General features: G+C 37.2%; 1 protein-coding gene across 1 annotated transcript; it reads left to right on the plus strand.

The window, feature by feature from the left end:
* Positions 1 to 1693: 1693 nt before the first annotated feature.
* On the plus strand, positions 1694 to 22930 carry LOC145787879 (sphingosine 1-phosphate receptor 2-like). The gene is made up of 10 exons (XM_082599716.1): positions 1694 to 1893; positions 5455 to 5626; positions 6924 to 7065; positions 9567 to 9716; positions 10078 to 10237; positions 11862 to 11990; positions 12625 to 12836; positions 13279 to 13444; positions 16392 to 16510; positions 19159 to 22930. Exons 1-10 carry the CDS (start codon positions 1828 to 1830, stop codon positions 19289 to 19291), a joined length of 1449 nt encoding a protein of 482 aa, XP_082455842.1. The 5' UTR covers positions 1694 to 1827; the 3' UTR covers positions 19292 to 22930.
* Positions 22931 to 23016: the final 86 nt, after the last annotated feature.

The raw sequence follows: 23016 nt of genomic DNA on the forward strand, positions 1-23016 counted from the left end.
AAAATCGCCCATTACGTAATCACAGAAACCCTTTTAGTGGATGGAAGTCAAGTTGCAACCGTGTTTACCTGTCTACTATTTTTATTCACATTGCAAAACATTTCTGCAAGCTTGGAACAACAAGTGCATAAGTCAGACATAAATATAAACTTGCAAACACGTTGACAATTAAAGTAGCCTACTTCGGTTATTTTATCTATAAAAGAAACCCGTTGTGTCGAATAGCACAAAACGTGTGTGGCGAAATGTTTGATGCCAGGCGTTGGAACTTCGATCAAAGCATTCTCCCGCAGTGTTCAAAATGGCGGCGCTGACGCCTTGGGAGTTTCTCGTGTGAAGCGTCACTTTTAGACCTTGCTTTGAAGTACCTGGCGCAAGAAAGTTTACGTAAGTCAGCACTCTTATGGTTGCATCACGTGATGCCTCCCCCCCCCCCGATTGTTCCTCGACCTGACTACGTTTAGTCCTCTCTCAGTTTTTTTTATTTCCTTTTTATTTTCCTTTTTTTTCGTTTTTTTTTTCGTTTTTTTTTTTTAGTAAGGCACGGCGTTTGTCGAATAGTGATGGCGCGTGTCGAGTGACCTCGTCACCGAAAAAGGCAAAAATCGCAGCCCTGGAGCCGCATGCGACTCCAAGCTAGCCTTTTTGCGGCTCTCATTGACCCCTGAAAATCCCATAAAAAATATAAAAAATCTATTTATAATAAATAAGGCGATTATTTTTTGACTTGTCAAAATTATTTACGAAGTCAAAATTGTTTACAAACTCCGTAGCCGTTATGTCGTAGAGGTTGCACCGTCAGTGAACTTTTCATTTTACATCTTACACCAAGGATACGTGTACCCTTTGGGGGTACGAAGCACCAAAGCAGGGGGTACGACATGCAATGTGAAATTATAAATCAAATCCTATTGCAGTTAATGTAGCCACTGCTCCTGATAATTTACAATTGGAATTGCTAGACATGCAGTCAGATATCGAGCTCAAACAATTACTTCAAAGTGAAGACCTACTTGAATTTTGGAGTCGAGTTCCAGAGGGAAAATATCCCAACTTGAAAACCAATGCCCAGAAAAACGCCTCTGTATTTGGATCAACTTACGTATGTGAAGCACTTTTCAGCAAATGATCAGAATCAAAAATAAATATCGCAATCGGTTGACCGATGACCACCTCAAGCAGCTACTGCATATTTCATCCTCTGCATCAATTTCAATTTAATTTTCATCAAATCAATTTAATGTCCAACTCATCCAAGTTGGACATTAAATTGATTTGTGTTATTTTTTTGTTAGTGTTGCTATTCGTTGGTACATGCTTTTATGCTTTAAAATTTTCGTTATAATTACTTGAGTGTTTTCATGCGGCTCCATACGCACTCTGAAGTTTGAAATTCGGCCCCGACACCAAAAAAGGTTGGGAACCACTGCTCTAGACCCACTGGTCTAATCTTAAAAAATTTTGTGTCTAACCCCATGTTTTCACTGGTGGACTTTCCAATAACATTGTGTAAAATGAGCTACAGGTAGTAGTTTTCAATCATGATAGACTAGTTTTGATACACACTTGGATTTTGGCACTTGTTATATGATAATATGCTTCAATGGGCATATGCAGTGGCATAGCCAGGAGTTTTATAAGGGGGGGTTTTGACAGTTTTTAAATGGACATTTGTTTTTACAGAATAATGAAATATAAGAAAAACTAGACGAGTTGTACTTGTAATGGGTATTGAATCTACTACTGTATTGTGTAGCATAGGTCTCTTATGTGTTTGAGAAATAGCCAACATTAACACATGACTGAAGAAATAGAGCTTCGACTGACATGCAATTTTATCAATCAACAAATGCAACTGATTTGGATTCAAGTCATTACAATTTATCTAGTAATGTGAGTACAGCATGTTTATATTTGCTTTATCAGTAGGCTATTCTATTTATAGCTTTCCAATATGTATTTATAGTTGGTCAAATTAGTTGGTAAACATTATCATTAATCTTAGTAAAACAATATTGATGTGATATTGCATTGTTGTGAAATACCATGTTTTGATGCGACTTGATTCTGCCGCTTCAGAGATGACTTTTTGGATATGTCTTGTTGGGGTAGGCAATGATTGGGTGTTATCTCAGATTTCATTCGTCCTTTTTTTGGAGTTAATATGTGGTCATGTGACATTTTGATGTGGCTGACCTGTCATGAGATAACTGAACGCGGCTGACCTGTCACAAAGACATCTCACTGCAAGTATATCATACTTGATGCAAATTCTACTTTATTCTGCATTGTCCAAATATTTCAAGCAACGTTTGTTTAGACTTTTTGTTGATTTGATGCATGTGTTGGGCGCCAGTTGGTGACCCATGCTTTACAGTCAATTCTGCACAACCCTTATCTTGCATCTTTGTTTTGAAACAAAACCGTTATAAGCACACACTGGGTTAATTATGTAGCCCAGCTGTGTAGAAGCATTGCAGTACATATCATTTTTAGTATCAAGCCGATACATGCCAAAGCACGTAAATGCTCATGAATTATCTGCTCTATAATAAAGTTACTGGGGTTGCTTGCAAGATGACAGCTCAAGTGTTTTCACCTCATGGCAGCTGCGTAGCCGAGTGGTACCAGGACTTGCTGGGTCGGAAATGGGATATTTTTGAATCGGCTGTCACTGATTAGTCATTTGCTCTCTGAGGTTGTTTAAGAAAAGAGTGACACCAACACCAGTCATGACTACGAGAATGAATTTTTTGGTGTGCTGGTGCCATCGCATGCAATGTTGGCACGGAAGAAAAGTCAATTGTGAAGGCTTTTTTTCAGACAGAAATAAGTCCTTGAGCTTTTCTAGTGCCGTAAACCGGGGCTACATTGAACGCTTTTTGACTTCAAAATGAAGTGCATCAGCGGTTTCTTAACCTATCCGCACTAAATTGCAATATGTTAGGGAGACCAACTAGGTCTCTAAATAGCACAAACAACATTCCGTTTTAATCTCTATCTTAACCGCTTTTTTTAGAAAATTGTCGGTGTTCAAAGTAACCCCGTAATCAGGGTTACTTTGAACAGACGTGAATTGTTTACGTTTGTTCAATTGTGGCTGTATATGAGGATACTTTAAACACATTGAAAGTTTTTAAAATACCTTTTTGATATCGGTACCATAGTATATTGACAATAAGCAACATATTTCACTGAAGAGAACATATTTACACGAACTGGTAGACGAATTGGCAATAGCAATTATGATGCTACAGGAAAACAAGAAATATGGCTCAAAACAGTTCATATTAGCATCGGTTTTGCAACTACTTTTCCCACATTTATTCTAAGTCAGGAAATCGAATCTGTTATTGAGAGGAATAGCTTTGGGCTGTACTTTGACAATATTATCTCACCCATAGAGCATCTCGTCTTTGGTTTGGGGCCATCTCCATCCGTTTTGATTGCACTTTGTCAATGTCGATGCCACCGCTCCTTCGTTCTCAACACTTGTCACTTTACCGGGAACCTGTTGCCCTTCGTATTCAACAATTATGTACTCTCCAGTTGCAATATCTTTTTTGTTAGATCCTTTTGCTTCATTTTCTTCAATATCACCATCAGAAACCATATCCTCTGATGAAGCACCATCTTCTATGCTTTCGTTCTCATACGACTCATCGCTTTCCGATTCATTTTCATCGTTCGTACCGGTAACTGCAGTTGCACTTTTACATGTGCCTGCAAAAATATTTATTCAGAGCAGCAGTGTAAGGAAATCGTAGCTTTTTGCAAATGGTAATGAAGTTGTTAATGATGTGCTTTCATAGCAGAAATATTTTAGACACCAATACCAGTAGCCTACTGGTACATAAAATTAAGTTATTTAACCTTTGCAATAAAACTAAAAAAACAGAGGGTTCTAGAAATAAAAGAATGGTTATCGGTATGTGCTCTGGTGCTCACCTGCTTCTGCTATCTCATCACATGTGATGCTTTTCCCTGGAATGACATTGAATGATCTTCTTTCTTCTCTTCTTTGGTCTGTCCTCATCCACATCATTCTGAGCACTCCAAGAACTGCATCTCACACTCTGCGAGCTGTGTCGGTACCGGTACCGGCATCGCCATTTTCATTCAAATCATAGTCTGGAAGCCGTTCCAACACTTTTTGCGGATGGAAAGGATGAATACCGCATTTTCGAAATCCAGTTTTGACGTTCAAAGTAACCACAGAATACTGTTCAAAGTAACCCCATCTAGCAAATGACCCAAGCTTTCCAAAACTAGTACAAAAAAACTCGATGTGCATATTGATATAACTTGCTTATGACTTACCCTGCAATTGATAAGAAGGTCTTGCCCAAAAGCGTTAAAACCACTCAGACACACAATGAAGTATTCTTACCATGCCAAAACTGATTATTTCCCTCAAAATCAAGGTTGAAAGCAGAATAGTCTCAAAGCAGCAATCTTCTTTATTTTCGAACAGAAAGGGTTTTCAAAAATAGTTTACCAGACACTATTTACAAATTGACTGCTAAACAAAAAAATAAAATAAGCGAAGATATGTTTTTAGGTAAACATACAATGAACAAACAAAATAAAAAAAAATTTTCAAAGTTACCCTGGCGTTCAAAGTAGCCCCGGTTTACGGTGCCGATTTATAACGCCTCATTATTAAATACAACACCCACTTTCTCTCCGGTGTTACGGTGGAGAGATTTTTCTCCCTTGGAAAAGACATGCTAAAGCCAAGTGGACTCAGCAATTCACATTTTGAAATGCTCGTATGCGTAACAACAAATTTGACTTGAAACATGTTTTCTATAACAGTGTTGAAATGGTAGTGTGAACGAATGATATGATATTCGTTTTTTAGGTTATTTTGTCGTCACAAAGTGCTTCCTTTGTCAGTTTTATGTGAAGACAAAAGCTGTGGTAGTGCGTGCTACTTTCGCTCGAGTAGCTAGAGCGCACTACTTTTATCGATTGGTAGCAGTAGCTTGTGCTACTTTAGCCCGATTAGCAGTAACAGGTAGAGTACTACTTTTAAAGTAGGCTACCGGTAGCGGATGCCCACCTCTGAAGAAAACTATATATGTAGCCTTCCTAGTATTTATATTGTACCTTGTAAACAAACGTTCAATAAAGGTCGACAGTAATTCATAGTATGAAAATACTTTAATCAAGACTTGCATTTATGTTGAGCAGCAAGATAAACGTTTCATTTCAAGTTAAACGACATTTGGCTCAAACAATAGATAGCGTTATTCAAATGCTCAATCAACAAAACAACATGTTTCATTTAGAAGCTTGTTTTAATGTTGCAACATTATTTTTGTATGTGTACAATTGTACATTCCATAAAAATAATTGCTGCTAGGATAAAATTGGTCACTTTTGCTAGTGTAGACAAAGCCCAATTTGGATAATAATGGTTTCATTACTTTTAAAATCTATGTATTTCAGATATGCCCACCACTACATGTGACACCTCTGATAGTTACAGCTGGTCTTGTCTCATGTGGCATCATTGTTGGGAACAGTCTTGTCATCATAGCCATTGTTGGAGGAAATGCAAAGTTTTTTCGTCCAATGTATTGGTTTATTATTCACTTAAGTAGTTCTGATCTGTCTGTTGGTAAGATCAATTTTGTTTTGCTTTTAGTTTTATACTTAGTCTCAACATCGGTCAGCTAGGTCTGCAGAGTTATGCAAACATTTTTTGCTAATTCCTTTTTACATTAATTTTGTTAAAGGTTTAATTAGCCTATCCCTTTCTTTAGTGTAAAACCATGATCAGGGGTATCACTATTCACTATGTAAAAAGGGATAGTGGGTAATAATGTGGATCTTTCTGTTTACAGCACAGAAATCTCAGAAAAAAAATGTAAAAATCTTCTTTTGCCAACTTTTGAAAATACTTCTAGTCTACTTCAAATAGTTTAGCCCAAGACATGAGTTCACATCAAAGCTGGGATACTATTGTTACAGACGGTTGTTCGCCTGGTCAAACGTCATGTAGAAACCGTTCGGGTCTACTGAATATTACGTCATGGAAATTCCTAAAACATGAGCCAAAATTGCACCATCGTCCGTAAGACTCGTGTCAGACCGGTTTAAACCTGTTTCAGTTTGAGACCTGTTTGGACATGAAATATTGCGTCACGAACTGCCGGCGTGCCTTTGAGTTATCACAAATTTTTCTGATTCATTCTCGAAGTTGTTTGTTGGAAGTCGGTCGCACATTTAACTGGTTTATTTGGTGCTTGCTAGCTGGACAAATTCTCCGTCTTTTATCCAAGTAATCTGTATCGTAGTGACAGTTTTAGAGGTGTAGGCATTGCACCAGTCATTTCGATAGCCGCGGGCTAATTTTACTGGAATACACTTTGAATAGACGTTTCGAAGGTGTGTTTATTTTTCGGTCATTACGTACAGACAAACGGATCCGGGAACTTTATGTTACAATTTTCCCACGAAGAATTATGGTTTACCGTTGTGACCAACTATCTTGTTGGATAGCATATGGTTGAAGGATAGCCCAATTTTATCTGTGACTATCATTCAAAGTGGATCGTTTTACTGCTTTCAATCATATACCAAACATTTTTAAAAGCATTCTGGTCCAAATTGATCGTTTTATAGACAGACGGTTAATGTTACAGGGCATGGTGTAACCTGATATGTGTTACTGCATTCTTGTTGCAAAAATATTAATCATCACAGACCAGCGTTTATGTCAAACGTTGTTTGCAAAATAAAGCAGCAGCAGCATAAATTACTACTAAAAGAAAGCCTTCGTTAATTTACTTTCTATCTAAACAGAAAACAAGCAGTGCAAGTTTTTAGTCACACTGGGGTAATGTTCTACAAGTTAGTCAGTTTGATTTAAAATTAAATTTTAAACCAGTAAAATAACAATATTATGTTGTTAGGTTTCATGTTGCTGTGGAACTATTGCCTTGCAGCAATATTCAACATTAACAACACATTGATCAGCCTGTCTGTGCTACAAGCGGTCTGGGTCACTAGTTCATGTTCATCTGTACTTGGCATTCTTATGCTTGCAGTCGACAGGTGAGCAAATTATTACAATGTTTCAAATATTTCGCAATCATTTTAGGACTACCCAGACAACAAAATTTGTCATTTTTACATTGATTCAACGTCTACTTTAAATTAATATAAATATGACAAATTTTGCTGTCTGGGGTTAGACGTTACAAAAGTTTCAAGTTGTTTCAGTTCCATTGTGCCCGCATCGAAAGAAGTAATAATTTTTAAAATTTGTTTTTGAAAATTGAGTAGAATATCAATTTTACAACACGAGTCGTCGAGTACCTAGGCTACCGTTTCTTCGGCCATTTACTTTATGTATGCTCCTTTAACCTGAAATTATTTTAACTTTACTGTTAATGTTAATTGAGGCTGTTCGAATGAAAGATATTTTGTACTTTTTTGTCTTGGCTAAATTTTTCTGTATTGGTTTTGTTTTAAAACGAAAGTAATTACGAATTATCGTCAACTCGGAGCTCGTAAAACGAAAGTGAAAGACTTGAGGGTCTTTCAACTAAGAAAGCAGCTCAGTATGCAATTTGTAACCTTGTTCAACTTTCTTTGATCTATCAATTTTATTTATTTATGATTGAGACTTTATATGAGACAACAGACGTATAGTATTAAAATAAATGTATTTTAAAAGTTTATTTTTTGTGTACATATAATTAAATTTCAAGTTTCCTTTTAAGCACCATTTAAGGAGTTATATTTTCTTTCAACAAAAATCATCTAGTTTAGAACAGCGCCTCACTGTTGACTTTGATAGTTTTAGAGCACCGATTTTCGGGAAGGTTTGCAGTAAAGATATTTGAAACAAGTTTAAATTATACAGCACTAATTCGCATTCCATCCTCAGCAATCTAGTAATAGTCTCAACCTCAATTAAATTGCAGAACGATCTTATCTCTTTGTACACGAAGTAGATTGAACTTTTTTTTTGTCAAACACGCACTAAGCGATTCATCGAACACTAGCCATTTACGCAAGATAAAACGAGTTTGATGAGATTTAGATGCAATCATAAAAAAACACGCACTTTAAAAAACAAACCGTTACTCAAACTTCACGCTTCAAAATGTGCTGATACGCGCAGAATATGTCCTACCGTATTTAATTCCTACTTTGCAAAACCAGATGTTTGGGACATCACTCCTGGAAAGCGGTCAATTGTTTCTCAATTTTTAGTTAGTAAATAGATTATGTCCTGTCACTGAAGACAACAGCTACTTGGATAAGATAATGCACATGAGGCTCGGTCAATGGCCTAAAGAACAACATGTCACGCATGCAAAAACCAAATTCTGTGCAATAGACTTCTAATAAAACATTCCACAGATACAATAAAAGTATTTCTCTTCAAGTTCTCGGACAGCAAAATCCATCATTTTTACATTGATTCAACAAACTACAGTATGTGGAAACAAAATGCAAAGATTTGGCGCAAATTCATAAGTGTATTTCATAAGTTGGAAGTGTACACTGTAGAATGACGCTCAGCCAGGTACTAAAATAATCGATTGAACGAAAATTCTTTTATTGTGATGTTAAAAAGATGTCTAGTTAGACAACGTCGAGTTATCTGGTATTGAGTTAGTCAGGCTGAGTATTTTCGAAATATATTATATACAGTATATATAGGATTATAGGTGTTCCTGCTGTTCTTCCCTGGCAGGAAAAGGTGCTTTGTGGATTCTACTCAATCACGTAACACAGTTTTAATTTTTTTGGCTAGATAAATAATCTTGTGGAGGCCCTTTATTATCTGGACCCAGTATGCCTCCGGACAGGAGTGGTTTATCAAAATAAACAAGAAATAAGCCGATTATTCAGCAGAACACACTGACCAGTACCAGTCTTTAATAACAAACATATGTATAATACATTGCAATTGATTGAATTGAGGAAGTAATAACGGTCTGTAATATATAATACATTGTCAAACTTTTCCAAACATTTTTTGATTTTACGAGCAAATCTCTTGTCTCTCAAATTTACACAGCACAGCGACTGATTCTTAACTAATTCATCAACTTATTTTAAAGTATCAGGTTTGGTGGCCGTGCTTAACTATATTTATTGATGCATATACCGCAATATTAGATCCATTCATGCACGTCTTAAACCATTAAGGTTTTGCCACCTTTTCCTTTTGTTAGTTTTGTTACCGTATTTCTTTTTCCCAATATCATTTTTTTTGCATTCTGACAAATAAAATTGAAAAATTGAAATCAACTATGTTTGATTTTTTTTTAGTTTTCTTTAGAGGTCTATTGTGCATTACCTTCCACTTAGCAAATCGGTACGTTGTTTCAACTATTGTGTATTCTTATTGCCCTGTATTTTTCTGATATGTATTGCAAGGCATATCTTGAAGTTAATGCAAAAAATTCAAGTGGACTTCAGCATAACAATGCATCTCCCCTTATTTTCATTTCAATTGTAGTTTTATTGCAAGCGTCTGTTGTGCCATGTGGAGCCGAACGTGTATTGTTAACGTGTTATATGTTTTATTTTTGCAGATATATGCAAGTAGTTCACAACAGATTACACCGCAGATACTTCAACCAACTAACGGTTGGTATCGCAATTTTTTTTGCATGGTTGGTCCCAATATTACTCTTTCTTGTGGCCCCAATTGCCTTCAACTGGTCATGCAAAGAAAATTGCAGGTATGTGTAACTGTAATATGCCAAAAATTTTAAAGGGTTTTAGTGAAATTCGTGATTTTAATTTCACTTGCAACACGAAATCTGATCTCGCACAGTTTGGGGTTTTTAACAGTACCGTACATAATATAAAGAAAGCTATTACTTCAGCTCATTTATGAACAATTTGAAGACGATATCCTGTTACCTTTCGGATGTGCTTTCAACAGGATCTTCCATAGTTTGTTTCGGACTCTTTCTCATGATTCGTGAAGCAAACTAAAGATGATAGTATTTTGCTTCAAAGAGAAATTTAGTTTCGAAACATTTGTAAACACTGCAAATATGAACCCACTAGTGTAGTGAGTTGAGTTGTTATTTTCAGATGCCATCATGATGTTGGACATTACATCGATTGCCTTCCCTTTGAGAAGTGTTCCCAGGTGGTTCCCCCGTTTACCAAGTCCTATATTTTGGTCGGCGTTATTTATCTGTTTTTCTTAATGCCCTGGCCAATTTTAGTTTACAGTCTCATATTTATTAAGGTAAGCAAAGTAACGTTTTAAAGAAAGTTATTTGTTTTGATTTTGAGATTATTTGAGAGCAGCACATCCCCGTCGCACTGAGGTTGCCAATTAGATTAACAGTTATTATATAAAATTAAAACTTGTTTTGTACCATCATTCAAATTGATTAACACATGATGCAATTCATTCAATTTTTGAAGGTATTTTTTTTCTGTAAAACTGAGTTAGTGTCAGGCAGAGGCTTAGGTAGAAAAACAAAACTGCAGATTATTATTAAAGAAGGTATGTGCCGAACCTAGTATATCAGTTTTGTGCCTGACTGCACACCATCGGAATTTAGTGCTGCAGGTATTTATAGCTTCTCGCTTTTAGCTTTCGTTCGAATTTATTCGTTCTTTTTACTCCAATGCATCAGACCGTTATTATTCATGTCTTGTGTTGAATGTCTGTCACTACACGGAAAGTGATAATTTATTTATGACGGACATGGCTTGCATCTTATGGTCCTGTTTATCCTAATGAACATACTGTTATACTTACATCACAATATCACATTGACTACAATGTGTACCTGCGCCGCACGTGACGCATATGCAATATGCATTGAATACAGTACGTCACCAACACACGAACTATTTCACTGTAAATATTTTCAGCCGTGCTGTGATTGGCATCAAGTGTTATCAAGCATTCACATACAATTTTAAAAGACTCCAGGGATCACTAGCGTAGCCAGGAATTTTGAAAGGGGGGGGGGTTGACGACCCAACGGCGGGGGGTCTTGGGGGCCTCCCCCAGAAAATTTTGAAAAATTACTTTGAATTTGGTGCATTCTGAGAGCATTTTCAACAAAAATGTAGTTACGAATATTCCTGTAAAATGGTGGTGTCTGGTGGCATAGCAAAAGGATAAGATCATGTTTTCTTCGGCATTTTTCGGAAATAAAGCTAAGTCTCTATGTTTTCTTGTTGCTAATTCCTGGCTAAGATGTTTGGTATTGGCAAAACTTGCTCTTTTAATGCAATTTTGTTTAAAATTAAGCAATTTTTTTTAGACTGAAAGCATCATTCTCAATATCGTGACGTCACACGCGTGCCAAACGGGGGGTTGTAACCCCCAAACCCCCCCCCCCCCTTGGCCACGCCACTGCCAGGGATGGTTTATTGTTTGAATTTTGTTTATTGTCGCTGTAGTCTTTTAGAATTGTACGTAAATGCTTCACCGAATTTGATACTAAAATCCACAAGGTTTTGCTCATAAAATCTTGCAATCCTCGCCTCAATAGGCAGCCGTTTGCCGCAGGCGTCTCCTATCTGCTAAATGTCTTCACGTAATTTTGCATCATTGATTTGTGTTTTTTTTCCGAGTCTATTTAGAGTCATGTGATTTTGCCTCTCCTCTGCCTTGCCGTCTCATTTTTACGCGTTTCTTTTCACGATATTTGTGTATGTAGATCAGATCTGTAATTTCACTTAAAGAACATCAGTCAGTTGGTTACTTGAAAAGAGCTAACATGAGTAATTGAGTATGGCCGAAAACGTTTCTAATGTTTAGTTTATTTTCATGTTATTATGTTAAATGCCGTCTGGTTGGTTAAAAAAAATAACCTCTCTACCAAAATTGTATTATGTTTCTTCAACAGGCAAGGAGAAGCACTCAAGCCTTGCCTGGACGAAGGCGGCGAAGAGACTTCCGTTTGATAAGGACATTGGTGGTCATCATGATAACATTCATTGTAACTTTCACACCGGCTGGCGTTGTGATGATCCTGGTGAGTTGAGATAGCTAGCTATAATGTTAAAAGATGTTAAAGCAATGTAAAAGTGACTGATTCGTCAGCTGGGTTGTATCATATCATCGTTCATTTCAGAGTTAATGAAATCAAACTTTATGCAAAGTAATGTGGTAGGACTATGAGAGAGCAACACTGTTTATAATAATATGTTTGGATGTTTTTCCAGCATGTTACAAGTTTGTAAGACGCTTGCGACAGTCAGTAGCCTACAGTTGCAACAACGAAGTGTTCAATATAAGCCTAATCAATAATTATATATTACCAAAAATCCAACGTACGTGTCGATTGTCGACCTACATTAAACTGAACTTAAGAACTTAAAACCGGAACAGTTTGTTCTGTTCACCTTGCAACGTGTAATCAAGAGGCACTCATTCAAAGGGAATGTGATTTCTGATCAATGTCGTTTAAGTTGAATGCGTGTAATCTATGGGATGAACAAAGTGTTTATGTTTCCAACTTTTGATGCTTCAAGTGATGTCACTCGAAATGATGCGCATGGCCCGTTTGAAATGTGTGCTACCACTTTTTCGGTGAGTCCCGGAAATGTGCAAGGGGCGAATAATAACAATCAGAGACAGAAAATAAAGGTTTCACTTCTTTGTTGCAGGATTACAGCAGCGTTAGTGGTGGCAACTCAGAACTTGTGGATTACGCTTTGTATGCGTTTACCGCGTCAACTATAAACTCCCTTTTGAATCCGGTCCTGTACATTTGGCGTATCCCTGCTATTCGGTTGTCTCTTGAACAGAGGTTCAGGTGTTGTCGCAAAGCAAAATTAAGCTCGACAGAATCAAGGAGATTGCAGAACGAAAAAAGAATGTAAGATTAATTTCTTTTTCATACAAACGTCAATTTTAGGTGTACAATTATGTACTAAGAGTGTTTTACAACATTAAGCGAAGCAGAATAAACTAGTGTTAAATTCTATCAATGCTCCAATTCCAAAAGTTGATAAAATAAATTTGTCACCAGACTGTCAGGTTCCCCCATGGAGTCTTAGGCTTGTTTGTGGGTTTTGTTGCTGTTTGTTTGAATTGAGAATAATAGTTTGCGGTGGCAATTACTTTGACTTGATAAATGATTCATTTTGGTCTATTTCATTTTCGGAGAGCATGGAAAGTTAGTTTCAAAGTCTGAGATCAGTTTGTTAAAGTTCAAGTCCCAACTGTCTTGTGCACTACGATTTAGTTTTGTGGAATTTGCTTTTTTGAATCGTAGGATTTTTGCCACCTGAGATAACCGGTGCATTCGTTGGTTGCAGGCACAGCCATGTCAACTCCGAGCAAGGTATGCACAGTGACATCCCAATCAGTCCTCAGACTCCTCTTGATGACACATCCAACCACCGGAGCGCATTCATCTTCTGCGGGAAGCGATTCTCGTCCAATTTTTCCGACGTAAGCCAGAATTCGACGCCTGCGTCACAGGTAAGCAATGACGTCAGGAGTTACATGGACTTGCGATTTTTGCGTCGCTGAAATTCTGGAATTTTTGCATTTACGATTTCACTGCACGCAGATACAACAGTATATATGATACAGTATTTGTGGATCCTTGCTTGCTATTTTACCAATGAAATTAGTTTTGATATCTGTCTGCATGAAACGTATTTTTTATAGTACGGAGCCGTACTTAGTGTTAATGAAATATGATCGTGTATGAGATATACGGTGACAACTGCTGACTAACCGAGTGGGGTTAATTGTTTGCACAAACGCATGAGTCCCAGCAAAACAGCCTTCAAGGCGGCCGTATGCTTTGTATTCGTGCGCTGCTCTTGTATTTTAGAATTGAAACCTTGCAAAGACTTCTCCATACTGACTGGTTTTTTTTTCGGTCATTTATTGGTTATTGACCGATTTTTTAGCAAAATGTCCGAAAAACATGTAGTCAATTCGGTCAAAATGTCCAAAAAAATATGTAGTCAATTGACTATATATGACTAAAAATGACCGATTTTTTTTAAGTTATTTGGGACAAATGACCGAAAAGTGTCAGCGAAAAAAAAAACATCATACTGATCATGTGAATGCTCGAAATGAGATATTACGTCACGTCATCGTCAAGAAATGAAGTTTTGTGAATTCACTTGTGGGCTGTGGCTTGTTTTGGATGTTTTTTTTTAAGGGAAGGCTCGAGCGTTTTTAAATCTATCTCCTGAAACAAGGACAAACTTATCTCCAATGTTTGAGACTCCCATGAATAGGTTCTGCGAGATAACTGGAAGCTCATATTGGACTTGTAGCATATCGTAGTTTTTGTCATTGTATCTTTTGAAGTTGAAGACCCTACTACTGGTCAATGGCTCTTCTAGACGACATTCATGTGTGCACAAATCTTTGTTATACAAAACAACAAAAGTGATTTCGATTTTCATATAAACCTTTGTCAATATAAGAAAGTAAGATTTTGCGCAGTGATTCACCTGATACATTCACGTCTATTTAATGTGACAAAAAGTTGGAGCAACGGTCGAAAAAGGAATAAAAATTAGCTTCCAAGATTATAATTTCGACGAAGTCGTCTCAGTCCTTGACGATTCAGCGTATGGCTCTCTATAAAAGACAGTACTCGAAACTTTTTGAATCAGAAAAATTGGCGATTGTTGGCTTAGAACTATGCATAGTTATTTTTATGTTTTTCAAAATTTTAACTCCAACAATTGTGTAGGTGCAGTGGTTATAATAACAGCATTATCCTACTGGGTTCAATTTGTATTGATAAAAAATGCATTTCACTCCTAAAGCGTCATCATTCTCAAACGTTACATGTGAAACACTAAAATTATCTTCTTCCTGAATTGCTATTTTGACCAAGGGATTTTGTCTTGGTTGTGTCACAGTGTTGAAGTTTAGAATTGAGCATCCTGTGCACTTATTGTTATTTTCGGTTCATTGACTTTATTAAGGAACGCCCCCTTGGAACTATGTATATTCAAATCAAGGTTGTAAAAATTCCTTCGTTGAATTGTCATACGTTCTTGTGGCTGTGTTGTAGTAGCGTTGTTTTTGTCAGTGCAGTTGAATGCCAAGCAGAGAGGCTTTTAGTCCGTCATACAGCAAGTGAATTTTTGGTTGGCCTCGGTATTATTTATTATAAAATTTACAAGCAGTTTACAAAGCGACCAAACAACGTTTTTGAGATGTTGTGTAGCTAACGTAAAAAAATCATTAATTTATGATGTAAGGCAGGGCATGCTTTTAGTTTATACTGCAGCACAATGCACATTGCTCAATGTCCGCATGGTTTAAAACTTATACTGGTCAATTGGCCAAACGCTTCAAGCAAGCAGGACTGCTTGGATTAGGTTCTATTGGATCATCCAATATCCGCATTAACTATCACTCTAGACTCTAGAGTCCAGTGTACTGTACAGTGTACACTTATCGAATGAATGTGCAGAAAAATTGAAAGAACCAGGAATCTCTTGTTAATTCCGCCCTTCCAACGTTTACTTTCTACTAAACCAAAAGGATTATTTACCTCAGTGACAGATTGCAAATCTCGTGTTAAGCCTTTACCTTCTTTTTGATTATTTTGATTTCGGCTGTGAACACAAGAGAATTGCGGTCAACAAGGTGCACAAGGATGTGGAGTTAAATTTAGCTCAATATCCCTAAATAATAGATGAAGTTCTTTATTAACCATAATATTACTTCTTTCTTTGCTTCGAAGTTTAAGATTTTAAATTTCAATTAATAGATTTTTAAGTAAGAATAGACAAGTTTGACAGGAAAGGCATCAAAAGTTGATTAACTCATTTGTGCGTGGTAGTTATCAATTCACTGAATTACGTTTCCATATTATTTTGTGACCTTCGATTTTTAAAGTTTGTTGTATTCATAATTGTTCATACGTGATAGCTGCAAAACCAAGCTTAATGCACTGGCCTCCATGTTCGTTAATGGACGTGTACCCCTCATGTTAGAGTGTCGTCAGTTCTACAAACATACTGCGATCTTTTAATTAAAATATATTTTAAAATCATTCATTACACCTTAATGTTAGATAAATGAATTCAATTTTTCTAAATATTTAATTTTATTTGATTGGATTTTTTTTTATTTATAATTATTTCAAATTTAATTGCATTTTTTGCATACCTTTGTGTTATCTAATGCCATAATCATGTCTTGACTAGAGCTTTGGTGGATCGTTTACTATGTTGTTCCACGATATAAAACCAAACAACATTGCAAGACTCAACATAGTCGTAAATTATACGAAGTTGTTACGCTGCATTTTTTTGCAACAATTGTCTTTGCATTCATTTTGTCTGATGCTTTGTCCTCGTGACCCAACCCTCCTTACAGAGCTCTTGGCAAAAGAAGAGAAAAAGTGTTTGTTCAACGATATTCACGTATTTTATCACAGAGATCAACCAAAAAGACAATGGCGATGAAACTGCAAACGCTATCCGTTGAACGTCGCAGCCGTACCTCATCACAATCTCCTGGCACGAGCAATAACCGCTCGGATGATGTTGAGAGCGGGTGAGCTTGAAATATATTCATAAGAATCCTGTCAACTTCATGAAGTTTTTATAGTTCCATCTTTGCCCTTCATTGTATTGGTGGACTTGCGTAAATTTAGTTTACTGAAACAAGGAAACTGTTTTGTCAAGTTCAAGCTTAAGAAGTTTCTTACAATATATACAATATTATATACATTTTAAGAACAGAAATGTGATTTCAAACAAATTCCAATCAGACTTCTAGCAACTGTCAGCAAAAGATCACAAATCTGGTCACATGACCAGATTGCCATGATTCTAGGCAGTAAATCAAGCGTTTTTTACATACATTGATTTAACCATTTTTTAATGTAAAAAATTGTTGATTTGCTGTTTATGAAGTTGTTGGATGGTGTTGTGTTCATTTCTCATGGTTTAACAATGTTATTTGGCATAACATCACTGCAACGTTTTTTCCCATAATTTCACTTATACTGACACTGCCTTTGAGCCACAGTGTACCCAGCACATCATGCGGATGAGTGATTGACCAGGATTTCTTTGCTGCAGTGTCAAGTTGGTTCTTTTCGTTATATTTCCTACTTCCCTTACTGCGCCAGTGCAGAGGAAGCATAGGCCGATACGATTTGCAAATGCTCTATTGTAACGAAGATTTTGCAAAGTTATCTATGTGACGCGACATTTCTTTGTTCTGAAATAGTAGAGTCCAATGGTTGCTGGTTCGATTCCAGCAGTAGCCTTCAACTTGTCGTACTTCATCGTGCCAGTTGACCGATTCATTTGTGAACATACGTGTCGTTAGAGGGAGTTTATCGAAGAATGAAGTTTTGTCGTTTCTGCAAAGATTTTCATTGAACCGTGTACAGAAATGTGAACTCGCTTGACTTGGTAAATTTGTCCCAGACAGTAAAATGGTCATTTTTACATTGATTCAACGTCTGCAGACGAATTTTGTTGCATGAGGTTGAGCATTGACTCCATTCAGACCACTTGCTAAGAATAGACCTATCAATCACAAACTGGTTGTGCTGCCATGGTCTTGTTGGTATAAGTAACTTCAAGTACTTTGAGGATGCACCGACGATATAGCAAAGTTGGATGTTTCGAAGCAGGAAAATCTATATTTTGGCTAATAAAAGACGAAGTTCAAGGTTTGAGACACTAAAAATTGTACTGACTTTCAAGTGAAGCTTAAAGACTCGTGTTGAAGTTGAGCCTTGTTAATTCACTTAAAATTGTCACAATTTTTACAGCTAGAAGAAATTTAAAATTGATCAATGATCACTTATAAATCTAATACTTGATGTCTGGTATGGTTTGTATTTTCAAGCCACCTACAGGCTTCACGCTTTGCATTTCAACGATAACACCGTTTCAAAAATCATCTTGTGCACATTTAATGCTTAAATATTTCCAACATGAACATCATTTCTTGGCTTAAGTTGTCTTTGTTATTAGAAGTAAATTTCTTTTAATTCTTAGTGAAGGTTGCAAATTTTATCTCAAAAGACCAGCAGTATTGTTGTTAAATGCTGAAAGTAGGCAAAAGCCTTGAATGCCAGATCACTTGAAATCATTTTTATTGATTGGGAATGTGGAAAAGCCTAAATCATGCATTTGGAAATCTGTATTGCCTTTTCTCAATCATATCAAGTTTTTGTGATGATTGAATTTTTGGCGAATTCTTCGTACTTACCTTTTCTTGCCCAATCAATACATTAGTTGTCGTTTTGACATTGACGTCTGCAGACGTTGATTCAATGTAAAAATTGCTTTACTGACTGGGTGGGCGTTGTGTGCTTGTACCACTGCAAATGGCAATGTGGCCACATTATGTCATGACAAGACAAAGATGAGATTCTTTTGTTCAATTGGGTCTTGTGGGTTTATGTTTGCTGTTAATATCCAAGCAATGACGCGCCTTATCGATTTTTTATGATAATTTCTTGTTCGCGGATTCATAACTTCATTACCCAGCCATTTGTCAATATTGTTTCACCACAGGATTCTTTTCTCATATATTTCACAAACCTCGCACTAGTTAGCAATTTAGCCTTAACTTTCATCGACTCATGCTTGAATGCAAGAGCAACTTTCTCTTGCTGTCTTTCAGAGTGACTCAGACTATCACGTTTCTTGTGATGATATTGTTGCTTGGTTACATTGTATCCTTCAGAGTGTTGTTTGCAGCCGGAAACAGGCTTATCATCATCGTGCTCTAGTGGGCGCACTCTGCCACCTGTAGCACTGAAAAACGAACCGACGACTGCGTCATCACAAACATACACTCCAACTCAGGTGCTCGGTATCCACGAGATGGGTGACAAGATGGTGGCATATGTCTGCCCCAGGCTTATACTATTCTGTGTAGATCACCTTGGCCTCTCGCGAGGCACAGAGTGGCCCTGACGAAGAAGAGGCCTGCTTTGGTTATGATTGCTGTGGCCCACCTAGAAAATATGCTATTTTCGACATTGCACCAATTGAACCAATGTGACATTGTTGACAATGATGTAACAATTTAGCTGTTGAGTCAATGTGAAAACTAATGGACTGATTTTCAGGCCGGCAAATGTGAGAGATGCGTGACAATGTCCCACTTGAACTAGCACGAGACTTCACTGCGGCTGATTTCGAATAATGAAAGTATCTTTCTTTTTTTTTCAGAGCGCTTGTGGCGAAGGAACCGTTTGTTAGCAACGGCACTGATCGAGATGCAGCTACTTTCCCCATCCTCTTTCACAGGAGGACGAAACATGGCAATGAAAAAGAAATCTTCCTTTCTTCAGCCGCGTCTTGATTTTTCATAATTTCTCTCAATGTCTCTTCCCGCAACACGTGGCATATAACTAGCTGAGGCAAGTTTGTTGGATTATAAACGATGAACTGCAGCATAATTATCACTATGGCATTGTCCGTAGTGAAATGGGTAGGTTTGTGTCAGGCATGGAGGTATCTCTAGCTGCTGTGTATTGATTCAATCGTGTTGTTTAGATTGTTGCGTACAATTATGTTGATGCAGCCGTCATTGAGGTTTCACAACGTCATGTTATGTTAATGTTGTCACCGTTGGTGACGTCATCGTGTGAGCTGTTGAAGTCAGCAGTATTGACGCATGGTTGATCATGATGGTCGTGTTCCAAAACTTTTTTGTTGAACTTTTAAAAGCGGTGCTTCAGCCTAGCTTGTTTTATTGCTATTTGATTGTTTTAAATACGTCAATCCTTTACCTATTTCAAAGAGTGTTTTATTATTTATAAGATAACCATATATTTAATTGTGTTTTGTGGTGTATTGCCACCAGCCCTGGTGCGCATTTTTGACTTCGGTACTTTTATTCTGTTCACCCCCACTAGGGTTAGTCACCTGAAGGACCACTCGCTATTCTTGTTCCTGTGGTACTTTAGTAGTTTCTCGGTATCACAAGTTGGTCTTCTTCTTCACATACGACACCGAAACTAATTTTACTCAACACGACCATGTTCCGTTTATGACGGATGAAAGTGCATCTAGCTTCGTTTAACTTCGACAACAAACGTTTCTTATGTGAATTAAGACTGGTGCGGTACTGGCATCTCTTATATTTTATGAGCAGTTACGTTTGTGATATTTTGGTACATATGATATATATTGATTTTTAATGACTGCTGATATTTAATGGAGAATTCTAATGCTTTACAAAGCTATTGGTCATGGAAATGCGTAGATGTGATTTTGCATTGGTTAAAGTAATGTCTGTTCACATTTTATAATAACGTCTTTAACTCACTATTTTCACCTGACCCAAAGTTGAATAAACCTCTACCAACTTTGGAAGTTATCTCGTTCGGTTTGAGGTTCCTGGTTTGAGTTCTTAATGTCACCTCGTTATTTGACAAATGGTCGCACTTTTAATCTTTTAGGGAAGTTATACAATAGTTTTTTATTGGACTTAATGAAATTGACATCTTACCTTCGACATCAGCCGCTTCTCAGGGCGCTTGTGATTGGCTATCGCTGGTGAATACGCCACTAGCTGCCAACATACACAGTCCCAGACAGCAATCCAAAAGAAATTTACACAGTAAAAAGCCGTTAGTTTGTTATCTGGGGTCGTACGTGGAAGCAGTGCTTGATGAGCTTTTGGATAATTTTGCACCAATTGACAGTTAGATTACATTAATAAATAGACTATTGTATAAAGTTAGTCAGTTTAACGCAAGTGACGCTTTGCGTTTTCTTGTGGAAGAAATCTTCTGTGTTTGAAAATCTATCCGCTGCCGCAGTAGTGAGGATTTCCTGGTGACGATTCAGCACAAACGTTACTGACATGTTTTTTATTGCTGTTTCTTGTTTATTTTTCGGTTGAAAATCGAAAAATTGTTCTTCAGTTAAATTAGTTCCTTAATCTGTATTGTTTCATTTGAAGCGACAAATGCTTCAATAAAACAAATCCATTCCAAAACCATTCCGTTCAGCAGCTGGATAAAAGTTCTTCATGAAGAACGTTATGTTTAAATTTAGGTGTACAAATGGCACGTGCTTAAACAAGCCTGTGTTGTGCTTAAACTACAGATGCTAGTTGCTTCCTTAAAGGCATCAATCTAAATGCTTTAATGGTGAAAAGGAGGTTTGTCATTGATCGTATTTGCACTAATTTTCGTCTGACTCCCTTCAGGAGCTTGCGTCAAGAGAGTCGGACGAAAAGCACAGCAGCTTCGAGCAATGGCAGTTTTGCCCTCGCCATATTGAAGTCCTGTAGACCGCCACAACTCTTTAACATGCTTGTAAGTCTATATTGCAAACTAATGTTGAAAACCGCGAGAGAAATTACTTTTCTATAAAAAGGTATTTGTCGTCCAAATGTAAGAATTGCAAGAATATGGTGTGGAAGAAAATGTGATGAGATAGGTGATGGAATTGATGCTGGTTTTGAACCGCAGCCCAACGTTGCCAGATCGTGACACCTTGTATGTGTGAGCACTGGGCAGTGCCATTTCTTGTACAGTAATATCCCGGACACCAAAGCAGTCTTGTTTACATTGACTCAATGTCTGCAAACGTTGAATCAAGGTAAAACAAGACTAATTTACTGGTTGGGTTGTTTTCGAACTGTCACAGGCGGTCGTTACCGGGCGGACTATTACATTGGTTCAAAAATGTTTCATCATTTGTGTATCTCCATCTCTGTGTTGTTTCTCCCGAGAGAAAATCAGCCGTTTTTTACATTGATTCAACTTCTGCAGATATTGCATCAATGCAAATATCGACTGATTTACTTTCTGGGTTGTTGGCACTTAAAGTGCTAAAAAGTAACGAAATGTTCGAAAATGTTGACTCAATGTGAAGTGAAGGCTGTTGCTTTGCCGGTTGTTGACGGGAACTATCTGTGTTGGTGTATCACTAAAATTCTTGGTTTTGTTGATCCGTAAACACAAAGTTGACCCCATTGTCAAATTCCTTGATGCCAACCATCAGAAAACATGTATCACAGACATGACAATTTGTTGTCAAACGTTGGGGCAACTGTTCTACCAAACCATTTGTCGTCCAACCCTTCCAACGACAAACTTGCTTTGATGGCCAACTTTACATTATATATGTTATTTTAAATTTGGAACTCATTCACCTGATCGCCCAGTGTCTTTTGCGCATCCTCATTAGATTGTGTTTCGAGAGTTATCCTTTTATTGCACTAAGATAAGTGCCATTCAAACAGTCCCTATATCACTTGCGGTTATTGAAAGGGGATGATGTATTGCACCAAGGAAAATTCTTTGTGAATGTCATTTTTACGTTTGCTTGTGCGTAGCTACCCAATCAAAGCGCAGATCGTTTGAAGGAACGATTGGTTGCGTGTTTTACTGTAACTTGCAAGGGGAATGTTGTAAACAGTAAATTGCTTAGTGTTAATGGTTCATTTCTTCATTGCTTTCCTCAAACTCAAAGGTTGAAGGACTTCAAAATTGTTCGTATCTGGTACATTAGTGCATAGTTACCTGCAAACACGATATATATCAGTAGGACTGTTCAATAACGATACTGGATCGCGAAAAAAAATTGTTTCCACAAATGCAAATCCGTTTGCAAACGTTTAATCAATGAAAAAATATATAGAATTGGTGGCTGCTCATTTGACCAACTTTTTCTGGAGGCGTTGCCTTGAATTTATCTCATGTTTAATGTGAAATTGTAGCAGGAGAAGTATCGCAGATATCCGTTTTCTTCTAACCCACCGTCTTTCTTCAATTACTCAACACTGTGAATAGCTCTCAATGCATGTTGCCAGACAGCAAATCAGTCGCCTTTTACATTATGTTTATGTAAAAAAACGATGTATTTGCTGTCGGAGTTGTTGTCGCTGCGAATTAAACGAAGCAAATCGATTTGCTTGTGCGCCGTTTGTTGTGAACTTTGACATAGATGAGTGCCATTTTTGCCAGATTTGTTAAATTATAAATAAAATATGGAGTGGTGTAGCCTTTGCAGCATTTGTTTTATTGAGTGTTTTTGGTTTCGGACTCCAGTAGCACCAATATTTAGGTT

This window comes from Aplidium turbinatum, chromosome 18 (genome assembly GCF_918807975.1).
Source record: "Aplidium turbinatum chromosome 18, kaAplTurb1.1, whole genome shotgun sequence".
NCBI lineage: Eukaryota > Metazoa > Chordata > Ascidiacea > Aplousobranchia > Polyclinidae > Aplidium > Aplidium turbinatum.